This window comes from Syngnathus scovelli, chromosome 18, assembly GCF_024217435.2.
Source record: "Syngnathus scovelli strain Florida chromosome 18, RoL_Ssco_1.2, whole genome shotgun sequence".
NCBI lineage: Eukaryota > Metazoa > Chordata > Actinopteri > Syngnathiformes > Syngnathidae > Syngnathus > Syngnathus scovelli.
In genome coordinates, this window is record NC_090864.1 from 10,287,041 (window position 1) to 10,310,493 (window position 23,453).

Sequence of the window (23,453 nt, forward strand, 5' to 3'; positions counted from 1 at the left end):
TCAATATATAAATGTTCTAAAGATGCATTTCGGGATCGAGCTCCCGCAGTTTAGTGCGAAACTGTACCTAATGGTGTGTCCTGTAAGTGCGTCTCCAGAGATGCTCTCTTTTCCGACGGGCCCTGAATGCGTCAAGCCCTCATTGAAGTTTGTAGAGAAATCCACCAACCGCGCGCTCTCCAGGGCAAAGGCGTGTGTGTGTGTGTGTGTCCGTGCGTCAATATGACTCAATAGCCACTTGAGGCGAAGAAGATTTGTAGAAAGGGACCACGACGCTGTCGTTATCCTCGTCCGTCGCCCGTTCAACTTTATCTGCTTTGAACAACAGGTAAAAACAACCCCGGTTTAACTTTTACCTCCTTGTGCACGCGCATGGTTGGCGGGTTCTTTTCACGCAGCTCATCTTTTGTTGCACTTGTGGCAGGTAGCGTCAAATCCTGCCCAAAATGTCTCAGACGGAAATCAACGTGGCGTCCTCTCGGGGGAAGGTGCTCACTTTGGACACTATGAACCCCAACATAAAGCAAGTGGAGTACGCGGTTCGTGGTGCCATCGTGCAGCGGGCAGTGAAGCTTGAGAAGGAACTCAAAGCGGTAAGTTCAGTGTAACGAGAACTCATTTGTTGACCTCGCAAGTTTAAAACCTTTAACCGCTCTTTTATTGATCGGCAAACATCAGCTGATGTTTTTTGTTTGCGTAAATGTGACCAGGAAGTAGACTTCCGTCTAAAGTTGGCGTGAAACTAAATGTGCAGGGTGTCCTCGGTTTGCGATGGCGTTTCGTTACTATGGCGACAACGTAAGACCAGGGCCGGCCCTAGGCTAATGGGTGTCCTTGGTGAAAAATGTCCACCCCTTCCTCAAAGCATTTCAGACATTCCTTCTGAACGTGTTTTCAACAAATATGTGCTACAAAACCTTCAAAGACTTAGGTTAATTTAGATTTGCATAGCCTACCATGTGTGGTGAGCAAACAAAACTTGATCAACAAGTATATAGTAGCTGCATGAGCTCCAACGTATGCAATTATGATAGCGACAGGATAGTCGAGTTTCCTCAGCCATACTAGATATAATAACCAGAAATTATTTACATCAAATATCAATTTGTAATGGTCATATAATTTCTTTATTTGAATACATCTGAGGAACAATTGTATAACCATCCATAAAGGGTGATTTGGATCATGTACAGATTTTTTTTTTTTTTTTTTAACCCACCACCGTGCATAAACATCTCCAATTACATTTTCCTGTGGTCATATTGATCCGTTGTGTTCTGCTAAGTCGGCGTTACAGTGAAACTTAAACGCCGTAATGCAACACACCCTGCAGTCTTTTGTCCTCAAAGTGCACTTAAGTGGTTTAGCTTGATTCGACAGCCGAGCCCAATTGTGGAGAAGGATGCGGTCAATCTCGAAAAGTTATTACATAAGAAGTGAGGGAACATTCTCTGGCCTCTTTTGTCTTGCTGGCTTCGCGTGGCTCTCTCTCTCCTCCCCAAAGCCGGCAGAGTTCATTGGACGACACTCCGGCTGTGAGGCCCAGCAGCGTTCAATGTTTGTTTTCTCCGTAAGGAGCTTCAGAGAAAGCCGCACACAGTAATTGATACTTTTTGTTTTGTGCTCTTGAAAGAAAAAAAAAAAAAAAAAAGCCTGGCTATAAAGAACGTCTGATGGATGCAATTGCATTAGGCCCATCCCAGATAGAAGCTAACCAGATGCACTGCAGGCGTTAGATAATAGAGCTTCAACCAAATTTTACTTCTGAATCCATGTTTTTTTAAAAAAAAAAGAAAGATCTTTTCTTTATCGGTCATGAGGATGCTGAAGATGTAATCTGAGCAAGGACATCCTGCCGAATCTCTGACTGGAAACAGTTTTCAGGGCAGCTCAGCAGAATCGAGGTGTGTGTGTGGGTGTGTGTGGGTGTGTGTGTGCTGGCATGTTTGGGCGTGATGGTCACCTGACTAACCCTTGGCACGGATATATGCCAACGGAGTGTAAGTACATTTGAATCAGGCAATAAAAAAAAGCAATATTTGGCATTCTCAGGTCAGTCCGCCTGGAAAAATGCTTAGTAAGAAATAGTCAAACGTAAACTAAGCAGCGCTGTTTCCTGCAGCTAGCTAGCTGGCCTGCTTCACAGGTCTGCGTTGTGTAATCAGCGCCTGGTGGCTGCTGTCCTCCTCGGCTGTGAACAGCAGCCTCTTTGTTGTGCAGCCCGCCACTAAAGAAGAAACACCAAGCATCCAATCAATCAGATATTTCCCAAAATGTGGCAAGCAGGATGAGTCATTTGCTCTGCCATAACTTTGCACAGAAAATGAAAGCCAGTTCAGCTGAGGTCAGCAAACGTCTTCAAGTTCAGCATGATGCAATGCCGTTTTGGTGGGTGGAGCTTCCCAAAAACTTGAAAGCAGCATCTTCACTCTCTCTGCTTTTCCAAGTCAAATAATAATTTTGACAGATATTTAACTTAAGACAAAGTCTATTTGGACAGCAGCCAGTCAAAGTGGCTTGCAAAGTCCATTGTCACATTGCGTCATCTGATAAATGGCAGCAGCTGCAGCAGCATGTTGGCTGCCATAAGCAGACACGCAGAAACCAGAGCAGAGCTCACAAGGAGGACATTAAAAGTGGGACAAAAATCACCCGCTGATATTGTTTTGATCAAATATCGAGTTTATGAATAATAACTACTTTGAAACCCTAACTCTAGTATGAAACCCTACTTTGGAACCCTAACCCTAGTTTGAAACCCTAACTCTAGCTTTAAACCCATGTTTGAAACCTTGGTTTTAAACCCTAGTCCAGTGTTTCCCAACCTTTTTTCATTCACGGCACACCTTTTCATTGGAAAAAATCTTGAGGCACACATCTACCAAAAATCTGTGTTACACCAGCTTCTATATTAAAATCAGTTATATTACCACAAAAGGCGTAAAGTTCTATTCCTATATATGTACAGAGAGTCGAATAATTGAATAAAAATAAATACTAAATATTCTTTAATATATATCGATTATATATTAGGGCTTCCGACTGGGGTTTCCAAGGAGTCTTGCTATCGCTAATTATGGTTTCAAACTAGGGTTAGGGTTTCCGACTAGGGTTTTAAACCAAGGTTAGGGTTTCGAACTAGGGTTTAAAGCTAGGGTTAGGGTTTCCAACGAGGGTTTCCAACTACTTTTAGGGTTTCTAAGATTAGGGTTTCTAACTAGGCTTTCAAAGCTAGGGTTAGGGCTTCCGACTGGGGTTTCCAAGGAGTCTTGCCATCGCTAATTAGGGTTTAAAACTAGGGTTAGGGTTTCCGAGTAGGGTTTTAAACCAAGGTTAGGGTTTCAAACTAGGTTTTAAAGCTGTGGTTAGGGTTTCCAACGAGGGTTTCCAACTACTTTTAGGGTTTCTAAGATTAGGGTTTCTAACAAGGCTTTCAAAGCTAGTGTTAGGGTTACAGGTAGGGTTAGGGTTAGAGCTAGGGTTAGGGTTAGAGCTAGGGTTAGGGTTAGAGCTAGGGTTAGAGCCAGGGTTAGGGTTAGAGCTAGGGTTGGAGCTAGGGTTAGAGCTAGGGTTAGGGTTAGAGCTAGGGTTAGAGCTAGGGTTAGGGTTTCCGACTAAGGTTTCCAAGGAGTCTTGCTATCGCTAATTAAGGTTTCAAACTAGGGTTAGGGTTTCCGACTAGGGTTTTAAACCAAGGTTAGGGTTACGAACTAGGTTTTAAAGCTGTGGTTAGGGTTTCCAACGAGGGTTTCCAATTACTTTTAGGGTTTCTAAGATTAGGGTTTCTAACTAGGCTTTCAAAGCTAGGGTTAGGGTTAGAGCTAGGGTTAGGGTTAGAGCTAGGGTTAAAGCGAGGGTTAGGGTTAGGGTTAGAGCTAGAGCTAGAGCTAGGGTTAGGGTTAGAGCTAGGGTTAGGGTTTCCGACTAGGGTTTCCAAGGAGTCTTGCTATCGCTAATTAAGGGTTCAAACTAGGGTTAGGGTTTCCGACTAGGGTTTTAAACCAAGGTTAGGGTTTTGAACTAGGTTTTAAAGCTGTGGTTAGGGTTTCCAACGAGGGTTTCCAACTACTTTTAGGGTTTCTAAGATTAGGGTTTCTCACTAGGCTTTCAAAGCTAGGGTTAGGGCTTCCGACTGGGGTTTCCAAGGAGTCTTGCCATCGCTAATTAGGGTTTAAAACTAGGGTTAGGGTTTCCGACTAGGGTTTTAAACCAAGGTTAGGGTTTCGAACTAGGTTTTAAAGCTGTGGTTAGGGTTTCCAACGAGGGTTTCCAACTACTTTTAGGGTTTCTAAGATTAGGGTTTCTAACTAGGCTTTCAAAGCTAGGGTTAGGGCTTCCGACTGGGGTTTCCAAGGAGTCTTGCCATCGCTAATTAGGGTTTAAAACTAGGGTTAGGGTTTCCGACTAGGGTTTTAAACCAAGGTTAGGGTTTCGAACTAGGTTTTAAAGCTGTGGTTAGGGTTTCCAACGAGGGTTTCCAACTACTTTTAGGGTTTCTAAGATTAGGGTTTCTAACTAGGCTTTCAAAGCTAGGGTTAGGGTTACAGGTAGGGTTAGGGTTAGAGCTAGGGTTAGGGTTAGAGCTAGGGTTGGGGTTAGAGCTAGGGTTAGAGCCAGGGTTAGGGTTAGGGTTAGAGCTAGGGTTGGAGCTAGGGTTAGAGCTAGGGTTAGGGTTAGGCTAGGGTTAGAGCTAGGGTTAGGGTTAGAGCTAGGGTTAGGGTTAGAGCTAGGGTTAGGGTTAGAGCTAGGGTTAGGGTTAGAGCTAGGGTTAGGGTTAGGGTTAGAGCTAGGGTTAGAGCCAGGGTTAGGGTTAGGGTTAGAGCTAGGGTTGGAGCTAGGGTTAGAGCTAGGGTTAGGGTTAGGGTTAGAGCTAGGGTTAGAGCTAGGGTTAGGGTTAGAGCTAGAGCTAGGGTTAGGGTTAGAGCTAGGGTTAGGGTTTCCGACTAGGGTTTCCAAGGAGTCTTGCTATCGCTAATTAAGGTTTCAAACTAGGGTTAGGGTTTCCGACTAGGGTTTTAAACCAAGGTTAGGATTTCGAACTAGGTTTTAAAGCTAGGGTTAGGCTTTCCAACGAGGGTTTTCAACTACTTTTAGGGTTTCTAAGATTAGGGTTTCTCACTAGGCTTTCAAAGCTAGGGTTAGGGCTTCCAACTGGGGTTTCCAAGGAGTCTTGCTATCGCTAATTAAGGTTTCAAACTAGGGTTAGGGTTTCCAACTAGGTTTTTAAACCAAGGTTAGGGTTTCGAACTAGGTTTTAAAGCTAGGGTTAGGCTTTCCAACGAGGGTTTTCAACTACTTTTAGGGTTTATAAGATTAGGGTTTCTCACTAGGCTTTCAAAGCTAGGGTTAGGGCTTCCAACTGGGGTTTCCAAGGAGTCTTGCCATCGCTAATTAGGGTTTAAAACTAGGGTTAGGGTTTCCGACTAGGGTTTTAAACCAAGGTTAGGGTTTCGAACTAGGTTTTAAAGCTGTGGTTAGGGTTTCCAACGAGGGTTTCCAACTACTTTTAGGGTTTCTAAGATTAGGGTTTCTAACTAGGCTTTCAAAGCTAGGGTTAGGGTTACAGGTAGGGTTAGGGTTAGAGCTAGGGTTAGGGTTAGAGCTAGGGTTAGGGTTAGGGTTAGAGCTAGGGTTAGGGTTAGGGTTAGAGCTAGGGTTAGAGCCAGGGTTAGGGTTAGGGTTAGAGCTAGGGTTGGAGCTAGGGTTAGAGCTAGGGTTAGGGTTAGGGTTAGGCTAGGGTTAGAGCTAGGGTTAGGGTTAGGGTTAGAGCTAGGGTTAGGGTTAGAGCTAGGGTTAGGGTTAGGGTTAGAGCTAGGGTTAGAGCCAGGGTTAGGGTTAGGGTTAGAGCTAGGGTTGGAGCTAGGGTTAGAGCTAGGGTTAGGGTTAGGGTTAGGGTTAGAGCTAGGGTTAGGGTTAGAGCTAGAGCTAGGGTTAGGGTTAGAGCTAGGGTTAGAGCCAGGGTTAGGGTTAGGGTTAGAGCTAGGGTTGGAGCTAGGGTTAGAGCTAGGGTTAGGGTTAGGGTTAGGGTTAGGGTTAGAGCTAGGGTTAGGGTTAGAGCTAGAGCTAGGGTTAGGGTTAGAGCTAGGGTTAGGGTTTCCGACTAGGGTTTCCAAGGAGTCTTGCTATCGCTAATTAAGGTTTCAAACTAGGGTTAGGGTTTCCGACTAGGGTTTTAAACCAAGGTTAGGATTTCGAACTAGGTTTTAAAGCTGTGGTTAGGCTTTCCAACGAGGGTTTCCAACTACTTTTAGGGTTTCAAAGATTAGGGTTTCTAACTAGGCTTTCAAAGCTAGGGTTAGGGTTACAGCTAGGGTTAGGGTTAGAGCTAGGGTTAGGGTTAGAGCTAGGGTTAGAGCTAGGGTTAGGGTTAGGGTTAGAGCTAGGGTTAGGGTTAGAGCTAGGGTTAGAGTTAGGGTTAGGGTTAGAGCTAGGGTTAGGGTTAGAGCTAGGGTTAGGGTTAGAGCTAGGGTTAGGGTTTCCGACTAGGGTTTCCAAGGAATCTTGCTATCGCTATTTAAGGTTTCAAACTAGGGTTAGGGTTTCCGACTAGGGTTTTAAACCAAGGTTAGGGTTTCGAACTAGGGTTTAAAGCTAGGGTTAGGGTTGCCAACGAGGGTTTCCAACTACTTTTAGGGTTTCTAAGATTAGGGTTTCTCACTAGGCTTTCAAAGCTAGGGTTAGGTCTTCCGACTGGGGTTTCCAAGGAGTCTTGCCATCGCTAATTAGGGTTTCAAACTAGGGTTAGGGTTTCCGACTAGGGTTTTAAACCAAGGTTAGGGTTTCAAACTAGGTTTTAAAGCTGTGGTTAGGGTTTCCAACGAGGGTTTCCAACTACTTTTAGGGTTTCAAAGATTAGGGTTTCTAACTAGGCTTTCAAAGCTAGGGTTAGGGTTACAGCTAGGGTTAGGGTTTGAGCTAGGGTTAGGGTTAGAGCTAGGGTTAGAGCTAGGGTTAGGGTTAGGGTTAGGGTTAGAGCTAGGGTTAGGGTTAGAGCTAGGGTTACAGTTAGGGTTAGGGTTAGGGTTAGAGCTAGGGTTAGGGTTAGAGCTAGGGTTAGGGTTTCCGACTAGGGTTTCCAAGGAATCTTGCTATCGCTATTTAAGGTTTCAAACTAGGGTTAGGGTTTCCGACTAGGGTTTTAAACCAAGGTTAGGGTTTCGAACTAGGTTTTAAAGCTAGGGTTAGGGTTTCCAACGAGGGTTTCCAACTACTTTTAGGGTTTCTAAGATTAGGGTTTCTCACTAGGCTTTCAAAGCTAGGGTTAGGTCTTCCGACTGGGGTTTCCAAGGAGTCTTGCCATCGCTAATTAGGGTTTCAAACTAGGGTTAGGGTTTCCGACTAGGGTTTTAAACTAAGGTTAGGGTTTCGAACTAGGTTTTAAAGCTGTGGTTAGGGTTTCCAACGAGGGTTTCCAACTACTTTTAGGGTTTCAAAGATTAGGGTTTCTAACTAGGCTTTCAAAGCTAGGGTTAGGGTTACAGCTAGGGTTAGGGTTAGAGCTAGGGTTAGGGTTAGAGCCAGGGTTATGGTTAGGGTTAGAGCTAGGGTTAGGGTTAGGGTTAGAGCTAGGGTTAGGGTTAGAGCTAGGGTTAGAGTTAGGGTTAGGGTTAGGGTTAGAGCTAGGGTTAGGGTTAGAGCTAGGGTTAGGGTTTCCGACTAGGGTTTCCAAGGAGTCTTGCTATCGCTATTTAAGGTTTCAAACTAGGGTTAGGGTTTCTGACTAGGGTTTTAAACCAAGGTTAGGGTTTCGAACTAGGTTTTAAAGCTAGAGTTAGGGTTTCCAACGAGGGTTTCCAACTACTTTTAGGGTTTCTAAGATTAGGGTTTCTAACTAGGCTTTCAAAGCTAGGGTTAGGGTTACAGCTAGGGTTAGGGTTAGAGCTAGGGTTAGGGTTAGAGCTAGGGTTAGGGTTAGAGCTAGGATTAGCGTTAGGGTTAGAAATAGAGCTAGGGTCAATAAAACCATATGTATTCCATACAATGTGAGCGAGGATTCCATAGTGTAGTGGTTAGTGCTCTGGACTCTCACCCCAGCGACCTGGGTTCAAATCCCAGTGAGACCTAAAATATTTTATCATAGAAAACTTTGAAACACAGTTGCTCGTGTGCTGCTCCATCTAACCATTATAACTATTTGCTTATGAGGTGCTCCATAAAACCATATATATTCCATGCAATGTGTCCAAGGTTTCCATAGTGTGGTGGTTAGTGCAATGGACTCTAACCCCAGCGACCTGGGTTCAAATCCCAGTGAGACCTAAAATATTTTATCATAGAAAACTTTGAAACACAGTTGCTCGTGTGCTGCTCCATCTAACCATTATAACTATTTGCTTATGAGGTGCTCCATAAAACCATATATATGCTATTCAATGTGCGCAAGGTTTCCATAGTGTGGTGGTTAGTGCAATGGACTCTCACCCCAGCGACCTGGGTTCAAGTCCCAGTGAGACCTAAAATATTTTATCACAGAAAAATTTGAAACACAGTTGCACGTGTGCTGCCAACCTTTATAACTATTTGCTTGTGAGCTCCTCCATAAAACCATATACATTCCATCCAATGTGAGTGAGGGTTCCATAGTGTAGTGGTTAGTGCTCTGGACTCTCACCCCAGCGACCTGGGTTCAAATACCGGTGACACCTAAAATATTTTATCATAGAAACATTTGCAACACGGTATCTCATGTGCTATCCCATATAACTATTTGCTTGTGAGCTGCTCCATAACCATAAGTTTTAGCTCCTGCAGAACGTGAAAATGACCAAAAACTTTTCAAGCTTGACACCTGTGACTTTTGACCATGATATTTCCCTAATAAAGTGGCCTGTTATTAGTTACACTTGAAAATGGCGGTGTACCTAATGGAGTGTCCGTGTGATTCCCTCGTTAAGTGCAGGTGCGTGAAAACTTTTAGCTCCTTTTGAACGTGAAAGAAGCTAAAACTTTTCACGCACCTGCGCTTAACGAGGGTCACTTGGAAAACATGTTGGAACGCGGCCCCGAGGACTAGAGCTTGACGCCTGTGACCTTTGACCATGATATTTCCCTAATAAAGTGGCCTGTTATTAGTTACACTTGAAAATGGCGGTGTACCTAATGGAGTGTCCGTGTGATTCCCTCGTTAAGTGCAGGTGCGTGAAAACTTTTAGCTCCTTTTGAACGTGAAAGAAGCTAAAACTTTTCACGCACCTGCGCTTAACGAGGGTCACTTGGAAAACATGTTGGAACGCGGCCCCGAAGACTAGAGCTTGACACCTATGGAACCCTCGCTCACATTGCATGGAATATATATGGTTTTATGGAGAAGCTCACAAGCAAATAGTTACATGGGGTAGCAGACGAGCAACTGTGTTGCAAATCTTTCTATGATAAAATAATTTAAGTCTCATTGGGGTTGGAACCCAGGTCGCTGAAGTGAGAGTCCAGAGAACTAACCACTACACTATGGAACCCTCACTCACATTGCATGGAATATATATGGTTTTATGGAGGACCTCACAAGCAAATAGTTACAATGGTTATATGGGGTAGCACACGAGCAACAGTTATGCAAATGTTTCTATGATAAAATTTTTTAAGTCTCACTGAGATTTGAACCCGTGTTGCTGGGGTGAGAATCCAGAGCACTAACCACCACACTATGGAAACCTCACTCACATTGCATGGAATATATATGGTTTTATGGAGCAACTCACAAGCAAATAGTTAAAATGGTTAGATAGGGCCGCACACGAGCAACTGTGTTTCAAAGTTTTCTATGATAAAATATTTTAGGTCTCACTGGGATTTGAACCAAGGTCGCTGGGGTGAGAGTCCAGAGCACTAACCACTACGCTATGGAACCCTCGCTCACATTGCATAGAATATATATGGTTTTATCGACCCTAGCTCTATTTCTAACTAGTTAGAAACCCTAATCTTAGAAACCCTAAAAGTAGTTGGAAACCCTCGTTGGAAACCCTAACCACAGCTTTAAAACCTTGTTCGAAACCCTAACCTTGGTTTAAAACCCTAGTCGGAAACCCTAACCCTAGTTTGAAACCTTAATTAGCGATAGCAAGACTCCTTGGAAACCCTAGTCGGAAACCCTAATCCTAGCTCTAACCCTAACCCTAGCTCTAGCTCTAACCCTAACCCTAACCCTAACCCTAGCTCTAACCCTAGCTCTAACCCTAACCCTAACCCTAGCTCTAACCCTAGCTCCAACCCTAGCTCTAACCCTAACCCTAACCCTAACCCTAGCTCTAACCCTAGCTCTAACCCTAACCCTAGCTCTAGCTCTAACCCTAACCCTAACCCTAGCTCTAACCCTAGCCTAACCCTAACCCTAGCTCTAACCCTAGCTCCAACCCTAGCTCTAACCCTAACCCTAACCCTGGCTCTAACCCTAGCCCTAACCCTAACCCTAGCTCTAACCCTAACCCTAGCTCTAACCCTAACCCTACCTGTAACCCTAACCCTAGCTTTGAAAGCCTAGTTAGAAACCCTAATCTTAGAAACCCTAAAAGTAGTTGGAAACCCTCGTTGGAAACCCTAACCACAGCTTTAAAACCTAGTTCGAAACCCTAACCTTGGTTTAAAACCCTAGTCGGAAACCCTAACCCTAGTTTTAAACCCTAATTAGCGATGGCAAGACTCCTTGGAAACCCCAGTCGGAAGCCCTAACCCTAGCTTTGAAAGCCTAATTAGAAACCCTAATCTTAGAAACCCTAAAAGTAGTTGGAAACCCTCGTTGGAAACCCTAACCACAACTTTAAAACCTAGATCGAAACCCTAACCTTGGTTTAAAACCCTAGTCGGAAACCCTAACCCTAGTTTTAAACCCTAATTAGCGATGGCAAGACTCCTTGGAAACCCCAGTCGGAAGCCCTAACCCTAGCTTTGAAAGCCTAGTGAGAAACCCTAATCTTAGAAACCCTAAAAGTAGTTGGAAACCCTCGTTGGAAACCCTAACCACAGCTTTAAAACCTAGTTCGAAACCCTAACCTTGGTTTAAAACTCTAGTCGGAAACCCTAACCCTAGTTTGAAACCCTAATTAGCGATGGCAAGACTCCTTGGAAACCCCAGTCGGAAGCCCTAACCCTAGCTTTGAAAGCCTAGTTAGAAACCCTAATCTTAGAAACCCTAAAAGTAGTTGGAAACCCTCGTTGGAAACCCTAACCACAGCTTTAAAACCTAGTTCGAAACCCTAACCTTGGTTTAAAACCCTAGTCGGAAACCCTAACCCTAGTTTTAAACCCTAATTAGCGATGGCAAGACTCCTTGGAAACCCCAGTCGGAAGCCCTAACCCTAGCTTTGAAAGCCTAATTAGAAACCCTAATCTTAGAAACCCTAAAAGTAGTTGGAAACCCTCGTTGGAAAGCCTAACCCTAGCTTTAAAACCTAGTTCGAAACCCTAACCTTGGTTTAAAAACCTAGTCGGAAACCCTAACCCTAGTTTGAAACCTTAATTAGCGATAGCAAGACTCCTTGGAAACCCCAGTTGGAAGCCCTAACCCTAGCTTTGAAAGCCTAGTGAGAAACCCTAATCTTAGAAACCCTAAAAGTAGTTCAAAACCCTCGTTGGAAAGCCTAACCCTAGCTTTAAAACCTAGTTCGAAACCCTAACCTTGGTTTAAAACCCTAGTCGGAAACCCTAACCCTAGTTTGAAACCTTAATTAGCGATAGCAAGACTCCTTGGAAACCCTAGTCGGAAACCCTAACCCTAGCTCTAACCCTAACCCTAGCTCTAGCTCTAACCCTAACCCTAACCCTAACCCTAGCTCTAACCCTAGCTCTAACCCTAACCCTAGCTCTAACCCTAGCTCCAACCCTAGCTCTAACCCTAACCCTAACCCTGGCTCTAACCCTAGCTCTAACCCTAACCCTAACCCTAGCTCTAACCCTAACCCTAGCTCTAACCCTAACCCTAGCTCTAACCCTAACCCTAACCCTAGCTCTAGCTCTAACCCTAACCCTAACCCTAGCTCTAACCCTAGCCTAACCCTAACCCTAACCCTAGCTCTAACCCTAGCTCCAACCCTAGCTCTAACCCTAACCCTAACCCTGGCTCTAACCCTAGCTCTAACCCTAACCCTAACCCTAGCTCTAACCCTAACCCTAGCTCTAACCCTAACCCTACCTGTAACCCTAACCCTAGCTTTGAAAGCCTAGTTAGAAACCCTAATCTTAGAAACCCTAAAAGTAGTTGGAAACCCTCGTTGGAAACCCTAACCACAGCTTTAAAACCTAGTTCGAAACCCTAACCTTGGTTTAAAACCCTAGTCGGAAACCCTAACCCTAGTTTTAAACCCTAATTAGCGATGGCAAGACTCCTTGGAAACCCCAGTCGGAAGCCCTAACCCTAGCTTTGAAAGCCTAGTGAGAAACCCTTATCTTAGAAACCCTAAAAGTAGTTGAAAACCCTCGTTGGAAACCCTAACCACAGCTTTAAAACCTAGTTCGAAACCCTAACCTTGGTTTAAAACCCTAGTCGGAAACCCTAACCCTAGTTTTAAACCCTAATTAGCGATGGCAAGACTCCTTGGAAACCCCAGTTGGAAGCCCTAACCCTAGCTTTGAAAGCCTAGTGAGAAACCCTAATCTTAGAAACCCTAAAAGCAGTTGAAAACCCTCGTTGGAAAGCCTAACCCTAGCTTTAAAACCTAGTTCGAAACCCTAACCTTGGTTTAAAAACCTAGTTGGAAACCCTAACCCTAGTTTGAAACCTTAATTAGCGATAGCAAGACTCATTGGAAACCCCAGTTGGAAGCCCTAACCCTAGCTTTGAAAGCCTAGTGAGAAACCCTAATCTTAGAAACCCTAAAAGTAGTTGAAAACCCTCGTTGGAAAGCCTAACCCTAGCTTTAAAACCTAGTTCGAAACCCTAACCTTGGTTTAAAACCCTAGTCGGAAACCCTAACCCTAGTTTGAAACCTTAATTAGCGATAGCAAGACTCCTTGGAAACCCTAGTCGGAAACCCTAACCCTAGCTCTAACCCTAACCCTAGCTCTAGCTCTAGCTCTAACCCTAACCCTAACCCTAGCTCTAACCCTAGCTCTAACCCTAACCCTAGCTCTAACCCTAGCTCCAACCCTAGCTCTAACCCTAACCCTAACCCTGGCTCTAACCCTAGCTCTAACCCTAACCCTAACCCTAGCTCTAACCCTAACCCTAGCTCTAACCCTAACCCTAGCTCTAACCCTAACCCTAACCCTAGCTCTAGCTCTAACCCTAACCCTAACCCTAGCTCTAACCCTAGCCTAACCCTAACCCTAACCCTAGCTCTAACCCTAGCTCCAACCCTAGCTCTAACCCTAACCCTAACCCTGGCTCTAACCCTAGCTCTAACCCTAACCCTAACCCTAGCTCTAACCCTAACCCTAGCTCTAACCCTAACCCTACCTGTAACCCTAACCCTAGCTTTGAAAGCCTAGTTAGAAACCCTAATCTTAGAAACCCTAAAAGTAGTTGGAAACCCTCGTTGGAAACCCTAACCACAGCTTTAAAACCTAGTTCGAAACCCTAACCTTGGTTTAAAACCCTAGTCGGAAACCCTAACCCTAGTTTTAAACCCTAATTAGCGATGGCAAGACTCCTTGGAAACCCCAGTCGGAAGCCCTAACCCTAGCTTTGAAAGCCTAGTGAGAAACCCTTATCTTAGAAACCCTAAAAGTAGTTGAAAACCCTCGTTGGAAACCCTAACCACAGCTTTAAAACCTAGTTCGAAACCCTAACCTTGGTTTAAAACCCTAGTCGGAAACCCTAACCCTAGTTTTAAACCCTAATTAGCGATGGCAAGACTCCTTGGAAACCCCAGTTGGAAGCCCTAACCCTAGCTTTGAAAGCCTAGTGAGAAACCCTAATCTTAGAAACCCTAAAAGCAGTTGAAAACCCTCGTTGGAAAGCCTAACCCTAGCTTTAAAACCTAGTTCGAAACCCTAACCTTGGTTTAAAAACCTAGTTGGAAACCCTAACCCTAGTTTGAAACCTTAATTAGCGATAGCAAGACTCATTGGAAACCCCAGTTGGAAGCCCTAACCCTAGCTTTGAAAGCCTAGTGAGAAACCCTAATCTTAGAAACCCTAAAAGTAGTTGAAAACCCTCGTTGGAAAGCCTAACCCTAGCTTTAAAACCTAGTTCGAAACCCTAACCTTGGTTTAAAACCCTAGTCGGAAACCCTAACCCTAGTTTGAAACCTTAATTAGCGATAGCAAGACTCCTTGGAAACCCTAGTCGGAAACCCTAACCCTAGCTCTAACCCTAACCCTAGCTCTAGCTCTAACCCTAACCCTAACCCTAGCTCTAACCCTAGCTCTAACCCTAACCCTAGCTTTAACCCTAGCTCCAACCCTAGCTCTAACCCTAACCCTGGCTCTAACCCTAGCTCTAACCCTAACCCTAACCCTAGCTCTAACCGTAACCCTAGCTCTAACCCTAACCCTAGCTCTAACCCTAACCCTAACCCTAGCTCTAGCTCTAACCCTAACCCTAACCCTAGCTCTAACCCTAGCCTAACCCTAACCCTAGCTCTAACCCTAGCTCCAACCCTAGCTCTAACCCTAACCCTGGCTCTAACCCTAGCTCTAACCCTAACCCTAACCCTAGCTTTAACCCTAGCTCCAACCCTAGCTCTAACCCTAACCCTGGCTCTAACCCTAGCTCTAACCCTAACCCTAACCCTAGCTCTAACCGTAACCCTAGCTCTAACCCTAACCCTAGCTCTAACCCTAACCCTAACCCTAGCTCTAGCTCTAACCCTAACCCTAACCCTAGCTCTAACCCTAGCCTAACCCTAACCCTAGCTCTAACCCTAGCTCCAACCCTAGCTCTAACCCTAACCCTGGCTCTAACCCTAGCTCTAACCCTAACCCTAACCCTAGCTCTAACCCTAACCCTAGCTCTAACCCTAACCCTACCTGTAACCCTAACCCTAGCTTTGAAAGCCTAGTTAGAAACCCTAATCTTAGAAACCCTAAAAGTAGTTGGAAACCCTCGTTGGAAACCCTAACCACAGCTTTAAAACCTAGTTCGAAACCCTAACCTTGGTTTAAAACCCTAGTCGGAAACCCTAACCCTAGTTTTAAACCCTAATTAGCGATGGCAAGACTCCTTGGAAACCCCAGTCGGAAGCCCTAACCCTAGCTTTGAAAGCCTAGTTAGAAACCCTAATCTTAGAAACCCTAAAAGTAGTTGGAAACCCTCGTTGGAAACCCTAACCACAGCTTTAAAACCTAGTTCGAAACCCTAACCTTGGTTTAAAACCCTAGTCGGAAACCCTAACCCTAGTTTTAAACCCTAATTAGCGATGGCAAGACTCCTTGGAAACCCCAGTCGGAAGCCCTAACCCTAGCTTTGAAAGCCTAGTGAGAAACCCTAATCTTAGAAACCCTAAAAGTAGTTGAAAATCCTCGTTGGAAACCCTAACCACAGCTTTAAAACCTAGTTCGAAACCCTAACCTTGGTTTAAAACCCTAGTCGGAAACCCTAACCCTAGTTTTAAACCCTAATTAGCGATGGCAAGACTCCTTGGAAACCCCAGTTGGAAGCCCTAACCCTAGCTTTGAAAGCCTAGTGAGAAACCCTAATCTTAGAAACCCTAAAAGCAGTTGAAAACCCTCGTTGGAAAGCCTAACCCTAGCTTTAAAACCTAGTTCGAAACCCTAACCTTGGTTTAAAAACCTAGTTGGAAACCCTAACCCAAGTTTGAAACCTTGATTAGCGATAGCAAGACTCATTGGAAACCCCAGTTGGAAGCCCTAACCCTAGCTTTGAAAGCCTAGTGAGAAACCCTAATCTTAGAAACCCTAAAAGTAGTTGAAAACCCTTGTTGGAAAGCCTAACCCTAGCTTTAAAACCTAGTTCGAAACCCTAACCTTGGTTTAAAACCCTAGTCGGAAACCCTAACCCTAGTTTGAAACCTTAATTAGCGATAGCAAGACTCCTTGGAAACCCTAGTCGGAAACCCTAACCCTAGCTCTAACCCTAACCCTAGCTCTAACCCTAACCCTAACCCTCGCTCTAACCCTAGCTCTAACCCTAGCTCTAACCCTAACCCTAGCTTTGAAAGCCTAGTTAGAAACCCTAATCTTAGAAACCCTAAAAGTAATTGGAAACCCTCGTTGGAAACCCTAACCACAGCTTTAAAACCTAGTTCGAAACCCTAACCTTGGTTTAAAACCCTAGTCGGAAACCCTAACCCTAGTTTGAAACCTTAATTAGCGATAGCAAGACTCCTTGGAAACCCTAGTCGGAAACCCTAACCCTAGCTCTAACCCTAGCTCTAACCCTAACCCTAGCTCTAACCCTAGCTCCAACCCTAGCTCTAACCCTAACCCTAACCCTGGCTCTAACCCTAGCTCTAACCCTAACCCTAACCCTAGCTCTAACCCTAGCTCTAACCCTAACCCTACCTGTAACCCTAACCCTAGCTTTTAAAGCCTAGTTAGAAACCCTAATCTTAGAAACCCTAAAAGTAGTTGGAAACCCTCGTTGGAAACCCTAACCACAGCTTTAAAACCTAGTTCGAAACCCTAACCTTGGTTTAAAACCCTAGTCGGAAACCCTAACCCTAGTTTTAAACTCTAATTAGCGATGGCAAGACTCCTTGGAAACCCCAGTCGGAAGCCCTAACCCTAGCTTTGAAAGCCTAGTGAGAAACCCTAATATTAGAAACCCTAAAAGTAGTTGGAAACCCTCGTTGGAAACCCTAACCACAGCTTTAAAACCTAGTTCGAAACCCTAACCTTGGTTTAAAACCCTAGTCGGAAACCCTAACCCTAGTTTGAAACCCTAATTAGCGATGGCAAGACTCCTTGGAAACCCCAGTCGGAAGCCCTAACCCTACCTTTGAAAGCCTAGTTAGAACGCCTAATCTTAGAAACCCTAAAAGTAGTTGGAAACCCTCGTTGGAAACCCTAACCCTAGCTTTAAAACCTGGTTCGAAACCCTGACCCTAACACAAAAGTTGGTCTTTTTTCAACCTTCATTATACCAGGAATTGACATTCCAAAGCTGTTTTACAACGCTAAATGTTTATCGTGATTCATTATGCTTCAGTCTCTTGTTGTATATTGTGTGCAGGGCGCCAAGAAACCTTTCACTGAAGTCATCAAGGCCAACATCGGCGATGCCCACGCAATGGGCCAGAAGCCCATCACATTTCTAAGACAGGTTGGTCAAAGCTGCTTCACAAGCAACAATCAGAGCAAAATCATCTTCCTATACTCGCCAGCGCTTTTGATGGAAACCTCTTTTGTTTCTCTTGCTTAGGTGTTGGCAATGTGCGCTTATCCAGAGCTCCTAAAGGACACGGCCTTGCCAGATGACGCCAAGCAACGGGCACGGCGGATTCTAGAGGCTTGCGGAGGTCAAAGCATAGGTCAGAACAGTCCCAACCATTTGCTTCAACACAAGCGTCAATCATTGACACGAGCAATCCACTAAGGTTAATTTTCATTGAAGGCGCGTACAGCGCCAGCCAGGGAATCGAGTGCATTCGTCAGGATGTGGCACGCTACATCGAGAAGAGAGACGGTGGGATCCCGTCCACTCCGGACAACATCTTCCTTTCCACTGGGGCCAGCGATGCCATCGTGGTATGATGTCATCTGCTTGATGGCCGCCATCATTTGACTTGCACTCTTGTTAATGATATACTCTGATGTACTTTGCTCATCTCTCTTCGCTCTACCTGCTCAGTACACAATTGTGGACAAAAGTATTGACCTATACACTTCTCCCTTCTTCATTCGTCATCTTGCAGACCATGCTGAAGTTGATGGTGAGCGGCGAGGGTCGCACCCGTACGGGGGTGATGATCTCCATCCCCCAGTATCCTCTGTACTCGGCCGCCCTCGCCGAACTGGGTGCGGTGCAGATAAGTTACTACTTGGATGAGGGAAAGTGTTGGAGCCTGGACGTGGCGGAGTTGAGAAGGTCCCTCCAAGCGGCGAGGGAGCACTGTAATCCCCGTGTGCTCTGCATCATCAACCCCGGAAACCCCACTGGTGACATTTTTAGTACTTGTTAGATTCACACTTGCATTGAGGGTGAGCTCCTCTGTCTATGCCAATTTGCAGGTCAGGTCCAGAGCAGGCAGTGCATTGAAGACGTGATTCGTTTTGCAAAAGAAGAGCACCTCTTCCTCATGGCTGATGAAGTAATTAGGATCATCACATTATAGTGTTATGCACTTTCCTTTGACTTCAAATTGCATTCCATTTGGTTTTTAGGTCTATCAAGATAACGTGTATGCTGAAGGCTGCAAGTTTCACTCCTTTAAGAAAGTTCTCTTTGAGATGGGACCAGAGTACTCGAGTACTGTGGAGTTGGCCTCCTTCCATTCTACCTCCAAATGCTACATGGGAGAGTAAGTCACCAAACATTTGCAGCAAAGCTTATCTGATACGTTGTTGCCGTACAACATTTTTTAGTTGAGACTCACATGTTCATTGTGTTTGTGGCCATCAGGTGTGGATTCCGTGGAGGATATATGGAGGTCGTTAATCTGGACCCAGAGGTGAAGGTTCAACTTCTCAAACTCGTTTCAGTGCGGCTATGTCCTCCCGTCCCTGGGCAAGCTCTCCTTGACTTGGTGGTGAATCCTCCTCAGCCTGATGAGCCCTCTTACAACACTTTCATGAAGGTCTGAATATACACCACCACAAAAAAAAAAAAAAGCTACAAGCATTTAAATGAAACCTTTCTAGGAAATGTCAACTTTTCAACTGCAGTAACCTTTCTAGGAAATGTCAACTTTTCAACTGCAGTTATGTTACATGTACTACTGCCAATATCCTTTAGAGGGCGCACTTGGCAAACAAAACGAGTTATACATCAAACTTGTAGTTTTCAGCAGTGTTATTTGTGTAAAGGCAGACTTTTATTGGGCCTGAGACTGTGGGGTGGTCATTGGATTTTGTTTAACTAATTCAATTTTTACGGTGTAAAAATGTTTTTGGTAACGTTCCCTAATACATTGTTTTATAATGATCACTCAGCTCATGCCAACATTGACCACAAGAGGGAGACTAAATCAATACATTGTATCAGGCCCACACTTCTAATAATGCTAAAACATTGTCAGGTTGAAAAATACTCATAGCTGCTCTTATTATATGCTGCTTGATGTGAAGTGCTTTTTCACAAATTGAAATGTTTGTTCAGGAACGTACTGCAGTGTTGGACGCCTTAGCAGAAAAGGCAAGGATGACTGAGCAGATGTTCAACGCAGTACCTGGAATCACATGTAACCCTGTGCAAGGCGCCATGTACACGTTCCCCCGCATCACTCTACCTCAGAGGGCAATCGACAAGGCCAAGGTGTGTACATTGTTTTAAACTCCAACATTGTTTTTTTTTACCTGAACACAACGTTGACTTGACAGGAAGAAGGTCTCGTGCCTGACATGTATTACTGCATGAGGCTATTGGAAGAAGAAGGCATCTGCCTTGTGCCAGGTAGCGGCTTCGGGCAGAGAGAGGGAACTTTCCATTTCAGGTTAGCGCATTTACAGCTGGAGGTAAAAACAAAACAACCTACAGAAATCAACCTTCATTTTCTTCCAGGATGACCATCCTACCACCAACTGAGAAATTAAAGATTGTGCTGCAAAAAATCAGTGCCTTCCACCAACGCTTCACTCAAGAGTTTTCTTAACCGTTCCAAGTATCACCCTTCGATAAGTGCCTTTATCCGAACAAGTAGCATCAAGATCTTAACTTTTGCATCATTAGTATTTGTAATTATTAGAATAGCTTAGTTCATAATGCATGATGCACTTTTCTAAACAGTAACCTTGCCAAATAATTGCGTAAAATGCCACTAAGAAATGCTTTTGTCCTGTAGTGTAACAATCAAGCTAATGATCAAACAGAGGTGCCAACTGGAACATAAAAAGTACTTTTCAAATGGGATTAAAACTGAGCCACGTTCGTGTTGGCCAACAAAGACATCGTTTTGTTTTATTTAAAAACGCTCAGAACCCACATGCTTTTCAGAAAGCAGGAAAAACAAAAATAAACATGACTGAACTAAAATGATGGATGAACTCTAATCATAGCAACTCAGTAACAGTTGACACTGATGCTTGGTTCCCTTCACCTTCCCACGTGTTCCTGGGCCGCTAGTTGGGACTTTTGCGGCCCACTTTGAGTCCATACGTGATCATTTCAAAGCTCGTCTTTTGTGAGTGACAACTTTGTGGCATGTTCTTCTATAAATTTACTGAAGGCGTCCACTGTTCTGTCGCCTCCTTCAAACTTCACAGGATTGTGTTTGCTATTGCTCGGGGCAAAATATATTGTGGGGAAACCCTCCACTTTGTACTTGTCGTCTGGAATGTCGTTAGCGGTGGCGTCCATCTTGGCGATCACCAAGTTCTTCTCACCTTTGTACTTCTTGCCCAAGGCCAAAAACTCTGGCTCCAGTTTTTTACAGTGTCCACACCAAGGAGCGTAAAACTCGATGAGGACATCATTTTGGGTGTCCTTGACGATTTCATCAAAGGTTTTTCCCACCACAACCTTCACTGGCCCTTTGTTGTTCTTGGGCACAGGCTGGGACTTGATGATGGGCTTCAGCTTCCCTGTTGAAAAACACGCATGTGATTATTACAATGTGTTTGTTACAAACCACTTATGTTAATCATACACAAAAAAAACCTCACCCTTTTTGAAAGCCATAATAAATTCCCTCAGCACATCAGAGTCAAATTCATCAGGCTCCATGGCGAACTTTTTCAAACCGTCCGCCAGAATACCAACATTGACGTCCTCGCCGCTCTCACTCAGGCCCAAAGTCTTCAGCTCCTCCGCATAGTCTTCCTCATCAGCGATGGCAAACGTGTACTCAGGGAAGTCCTTGGCCACCTCCAACACCTTGGACCTCCAGAACTGTGTGGCTAAACATGCACCACACTGGTTTAAATGTTGTGCCACATTGATTAGTAGCACAGGCAACACAAATACCTTTCTTGAAGTCAAAGCTAAAGTCAACTCCGTAGTACACAATCACGAGTGGCCTCATTGTGTAGCGCTTGGCATCATTGCTTGGCTTTCTGTGGCCCACCAAAGGGGTCGCATGCTTCTTGAAGAACTCTTGCACATCTGACGCTGAAGTGGAATCCTGGCAAGGAAAAAAAACATTAACAAAAAAAAAAAACCCAGAATTTTATTCTGAAGACAGCTTTAGCAAATGTAAAGAATTCAGTAGCCAGTGACTAAAATTACTCTGACGTAGATACGTGTGTTTAGGTGGGGGTTGTTACCTTTAGTACAAGAGTGTGCGATGCTGACTCATATTTGGAGCGGAACCTTTCTGGCTGAGTGATGACCACCTGGCCAGGCGACGCTTTGAGCAGCTTGGCCACGTCGGAGCTGAAGGTGTGACGGAAGGTGAAATCTTCCCTGAGCGAATGACCTGCCATGCAGACAGCAGTGGATCAGACAAGTGCGGGAAAAATACATTCCCTAAAGGCAATCAACACTTTTGGTATTTTTTTTTTTACTTACAAGCCTCGATGTAAGTCTCGTACGCCGCATCCTCCTCACTTGAGAAGACGCCAACAATGATGGCATCGTCACCGTCTTTCAGTAGCTCCTGCACTTGTTTAGCAGCCTGCACCTGCTTGGAGGGAGGCCCCGCCTGCTCGCTCATGTAGTCCACAATGCCTGCGGACAACACAAAGCAGCAAGTAAGCGCAAAGCTAACATGTTTGTGTTGGCCGTAAAGCATGAACGCCACGCACCGTGCTTTTCTCTGGGCCCGTTGTAGTCGAACATTTTGCCCTTCCTGAAGATCTTAAGGGTGGGGTAGCCGGTGACATCAAAGCGGGAGGCAATGTCGGACTCTGTGGTGGCATCAACTTTGGCGAGGGGGATGGGCGGCAAGCGCTGGCTTAACTCCTTGGCTGCCTTCTCGTATTCAGGTGCCAAGCGCTTACAGTGTCCACACCTAGAAGGTGCACAATACACAAGTGTTACTTTTTTTTTTATACAAGTGATGGCAATTTTTAGTTATTCCCTTTCCTAGATGCGTGTTATATGCAAAACCTGGTCCTCACGGAGAAAAGGTGCGAGACCCCTGGATCCTTACCATGGAGCGTAGAACTCCACCAGGATGATGTCGGCATTGTTGACCGTCTCATCAAAGTTGTCCTTGGTCAGCACCAGCGTGGCTTCAGGTGGGGGCTTCCAGCCAGATTGAGAAATCTCTTGGACACGGGCCACAATAGCTACAGGCAAAACAAAGGCGGAGCAAGACTGAAGTGTCCGTTCAAAAGTATGGGGACAGGATGTTGAAAATGCATAATCCTTCATCCATTGGTAACACACATAAGCTTACATCCTGTAAATAAGATTAACTCCGAATAGTTGTCTTAACATAAATAATTCTGACACAAATGAATTAACATTTAATGCATCTCCCTTACCCTTCTCTGTTCTGTCGCCATCATAGTCAATCGCCTCGCCTTTCTTAAAGATCTTGATGGTAGGATAGCCCGACACCTCAAACCTGCTCCCCAAGTCCTTTGCCTCTGTGGCATCAACTTTAGCCACTGGGATAGGAGGCTGGTTCTCCTTCAGGATCTGTGCGATATTCTCGTACTCTGGGGCAAACTGTTTGCAGTGGCCGCACCTGCACAAAAAAAAAACAAAATGAATGACTTAAGATTTGATTAGGGAAAATACACATGTGTAGATGCGGCGGAGAATGACAATGCCAAGGCTTTGGCACCAACTCCTATTTATATATATTATTTATCCAGAAAGTAAAATTGAAAGGGTACCATGGAGCATAGAATTCAACGAGCACGGTGTCTTTGCCCTCCATGAAAGTATCGAAGTTGTCATCGGTTAGAACCAGCACTCCATTCTCCTCTTTGACTTCTGTGTCGTCATCATCATCATCATCATCATCATCATCGATATCCTCATCCTCATCATGCTCCTCGTATTCTGAAACCGAAACATGGCAGCGAGAGCAAACATGATCTTTTTGTAATGTGACGCCACGAAAACAAACCAATGCTGTCTTTTCCACCCACCTCACATAACAAGCTAAAGTTTTGCAGCTTAACTATCAACGTTAGCTTGTTAACATCGCCGGCAATTAAATTTTTAAATGAATGCATTTAAGGTGAAGTCAGAGCATTACATAATGCTCAGGAATACTTCGAGTTTTGTGTTTTTAAACTCACCATCTTCACATCTGCATACGGTCATCAAGTGAGCGACGCCGAGTAGCAAAATGAGCACTAAAGCAGTCTTCCTCATCGTCCAAAGACGGTTGGCTTCGTACTAACAGTTAATTTGACAATTTTGTAATGGTTTTAATATCAAATATGGAGAGCCTGGGTCAATCCAGATTTATGACCGCAGGTAATCTTTTAGCTTTGTGGTTTCGAACGAGCTAATAACCACTCGGCTAATCACGGCACTCTATCTGCAACTTGTCTGAGCTGCC

The 23,453-nt window shown here is 44.7% G+C and overlaps 2 protein-coding genes across 2 annotated transcripts; one reads left to right on the forward strand and one right to left on the reverse strand.

Moving 5' to 3' along the window:
* The first annotated feature begins 149 nt into the window (after positions 1 to 149).
* Positions 150 to 19,939, forward strand: LOC125985653 (alanine aminotransferase 2-like). The gene is made up of 12 exons (XM_049748604.2): positions 150 to 328; positions 425 to 593; positions 17,069 to 17,158; positions 17,258 to 17,366; positions 17,450 to 17,583; positions 17,751 to 17,994; positions 18,067 to 18,146; positions 18,220 to 18,356; positions 18,458 to 18,632; positions 19,154 to 19,309; positions 19,375 to 19,487; positions 19,556 to 19,939. The coding sequence occupies exons 2-12, from the start codon at positions 447 to 449 to the stop codon at positions 19,644 to 19,646; spliced, it is 1,476 nt and encodes a 491-aa protein (XP_049604561.1). The 5' UTR covers positions 150 to 328; positions 425 to 446; the 3' UTR covers positions 19,647 to 19,939.
* pdia4 (protein disulfide isomerase family A, member 4) lies at positions 19,920 to 23,444 on the reverse strand. The gene is made up of 10 exons (XM_049748603.1): positions 23,188 to 23,444; positions 22,777 to 22,945; positions 22,420 to 22,625; positions 22,083 to 22,221; positions 21,736 to 21,941; positions 21,500 to 21,658; positions 21,256 to 21,407; positions 20,957 to 21,113; positions 20,656 to 20,889; positions 19,920 to 20,574 (listed from the first exon to the last, which is right to left on the reverse strand). The coding sequence occupies exons 1-10, from the start codon at positions 23,261 to 23,263 to the stop codon at positions 20,159 to 20,161; spliced, it is 1,914 nt and encodes a 637-aa protein (XP_049604560.1). The 5' UTR covers positions 23,264 to 23,444; the 3' UTR covers positions 19,920 to 20,158.
* Positions 23,445 to 23,453: the final 9 nt, after the last annotated feature.

Bases quoted from the DNA above. Each gene is read 5' to 3' on its own strand.
- LOC125985653 (XM_049748604.2), top strand. From the start codon at position 447: ATGTCTCAGACGGAAATCAACGTGGCGTCCTCTCGGGGGAAGGTGCTC. The intron at 17,995-18,066 runs GTGACATTTTTA...GCCAATTTGCAG, and splicing joins CAACCCCGGAAACCCCACTG to GTCAGGTCCAGAGCAGGCAG. The intron at 19,310-19,374 runs GTGTGTACATTG...TTGACTTGACAG, and splicing joins GGGCAATCGACAAGGCCAAG to GAAGAAGGTCTCGTGCCTGA.
- pdia4 (XM_049748603.1), bottom strand. From the start codon at position 23,263: ATGAGGAAGACTGCTTTAGTGCTCATTTTGCTACTCGGCGTCGCTCAC. The intron at 22,222-22,419 runs GTAAGGGAGATG...TTTTGCCTGTAG, and splicing joins TGGCGACAGAACAGAGAAGG to CTATTGTGGCCCGTGTCCAA. The intron at 20,890-20,956 runs GTATTTGTGTTG...GTGCATGTTTAG, and splicing joins TAGCTTTGACTTCAAGAAAG to CCACACAGTTCTGGAGGTCC.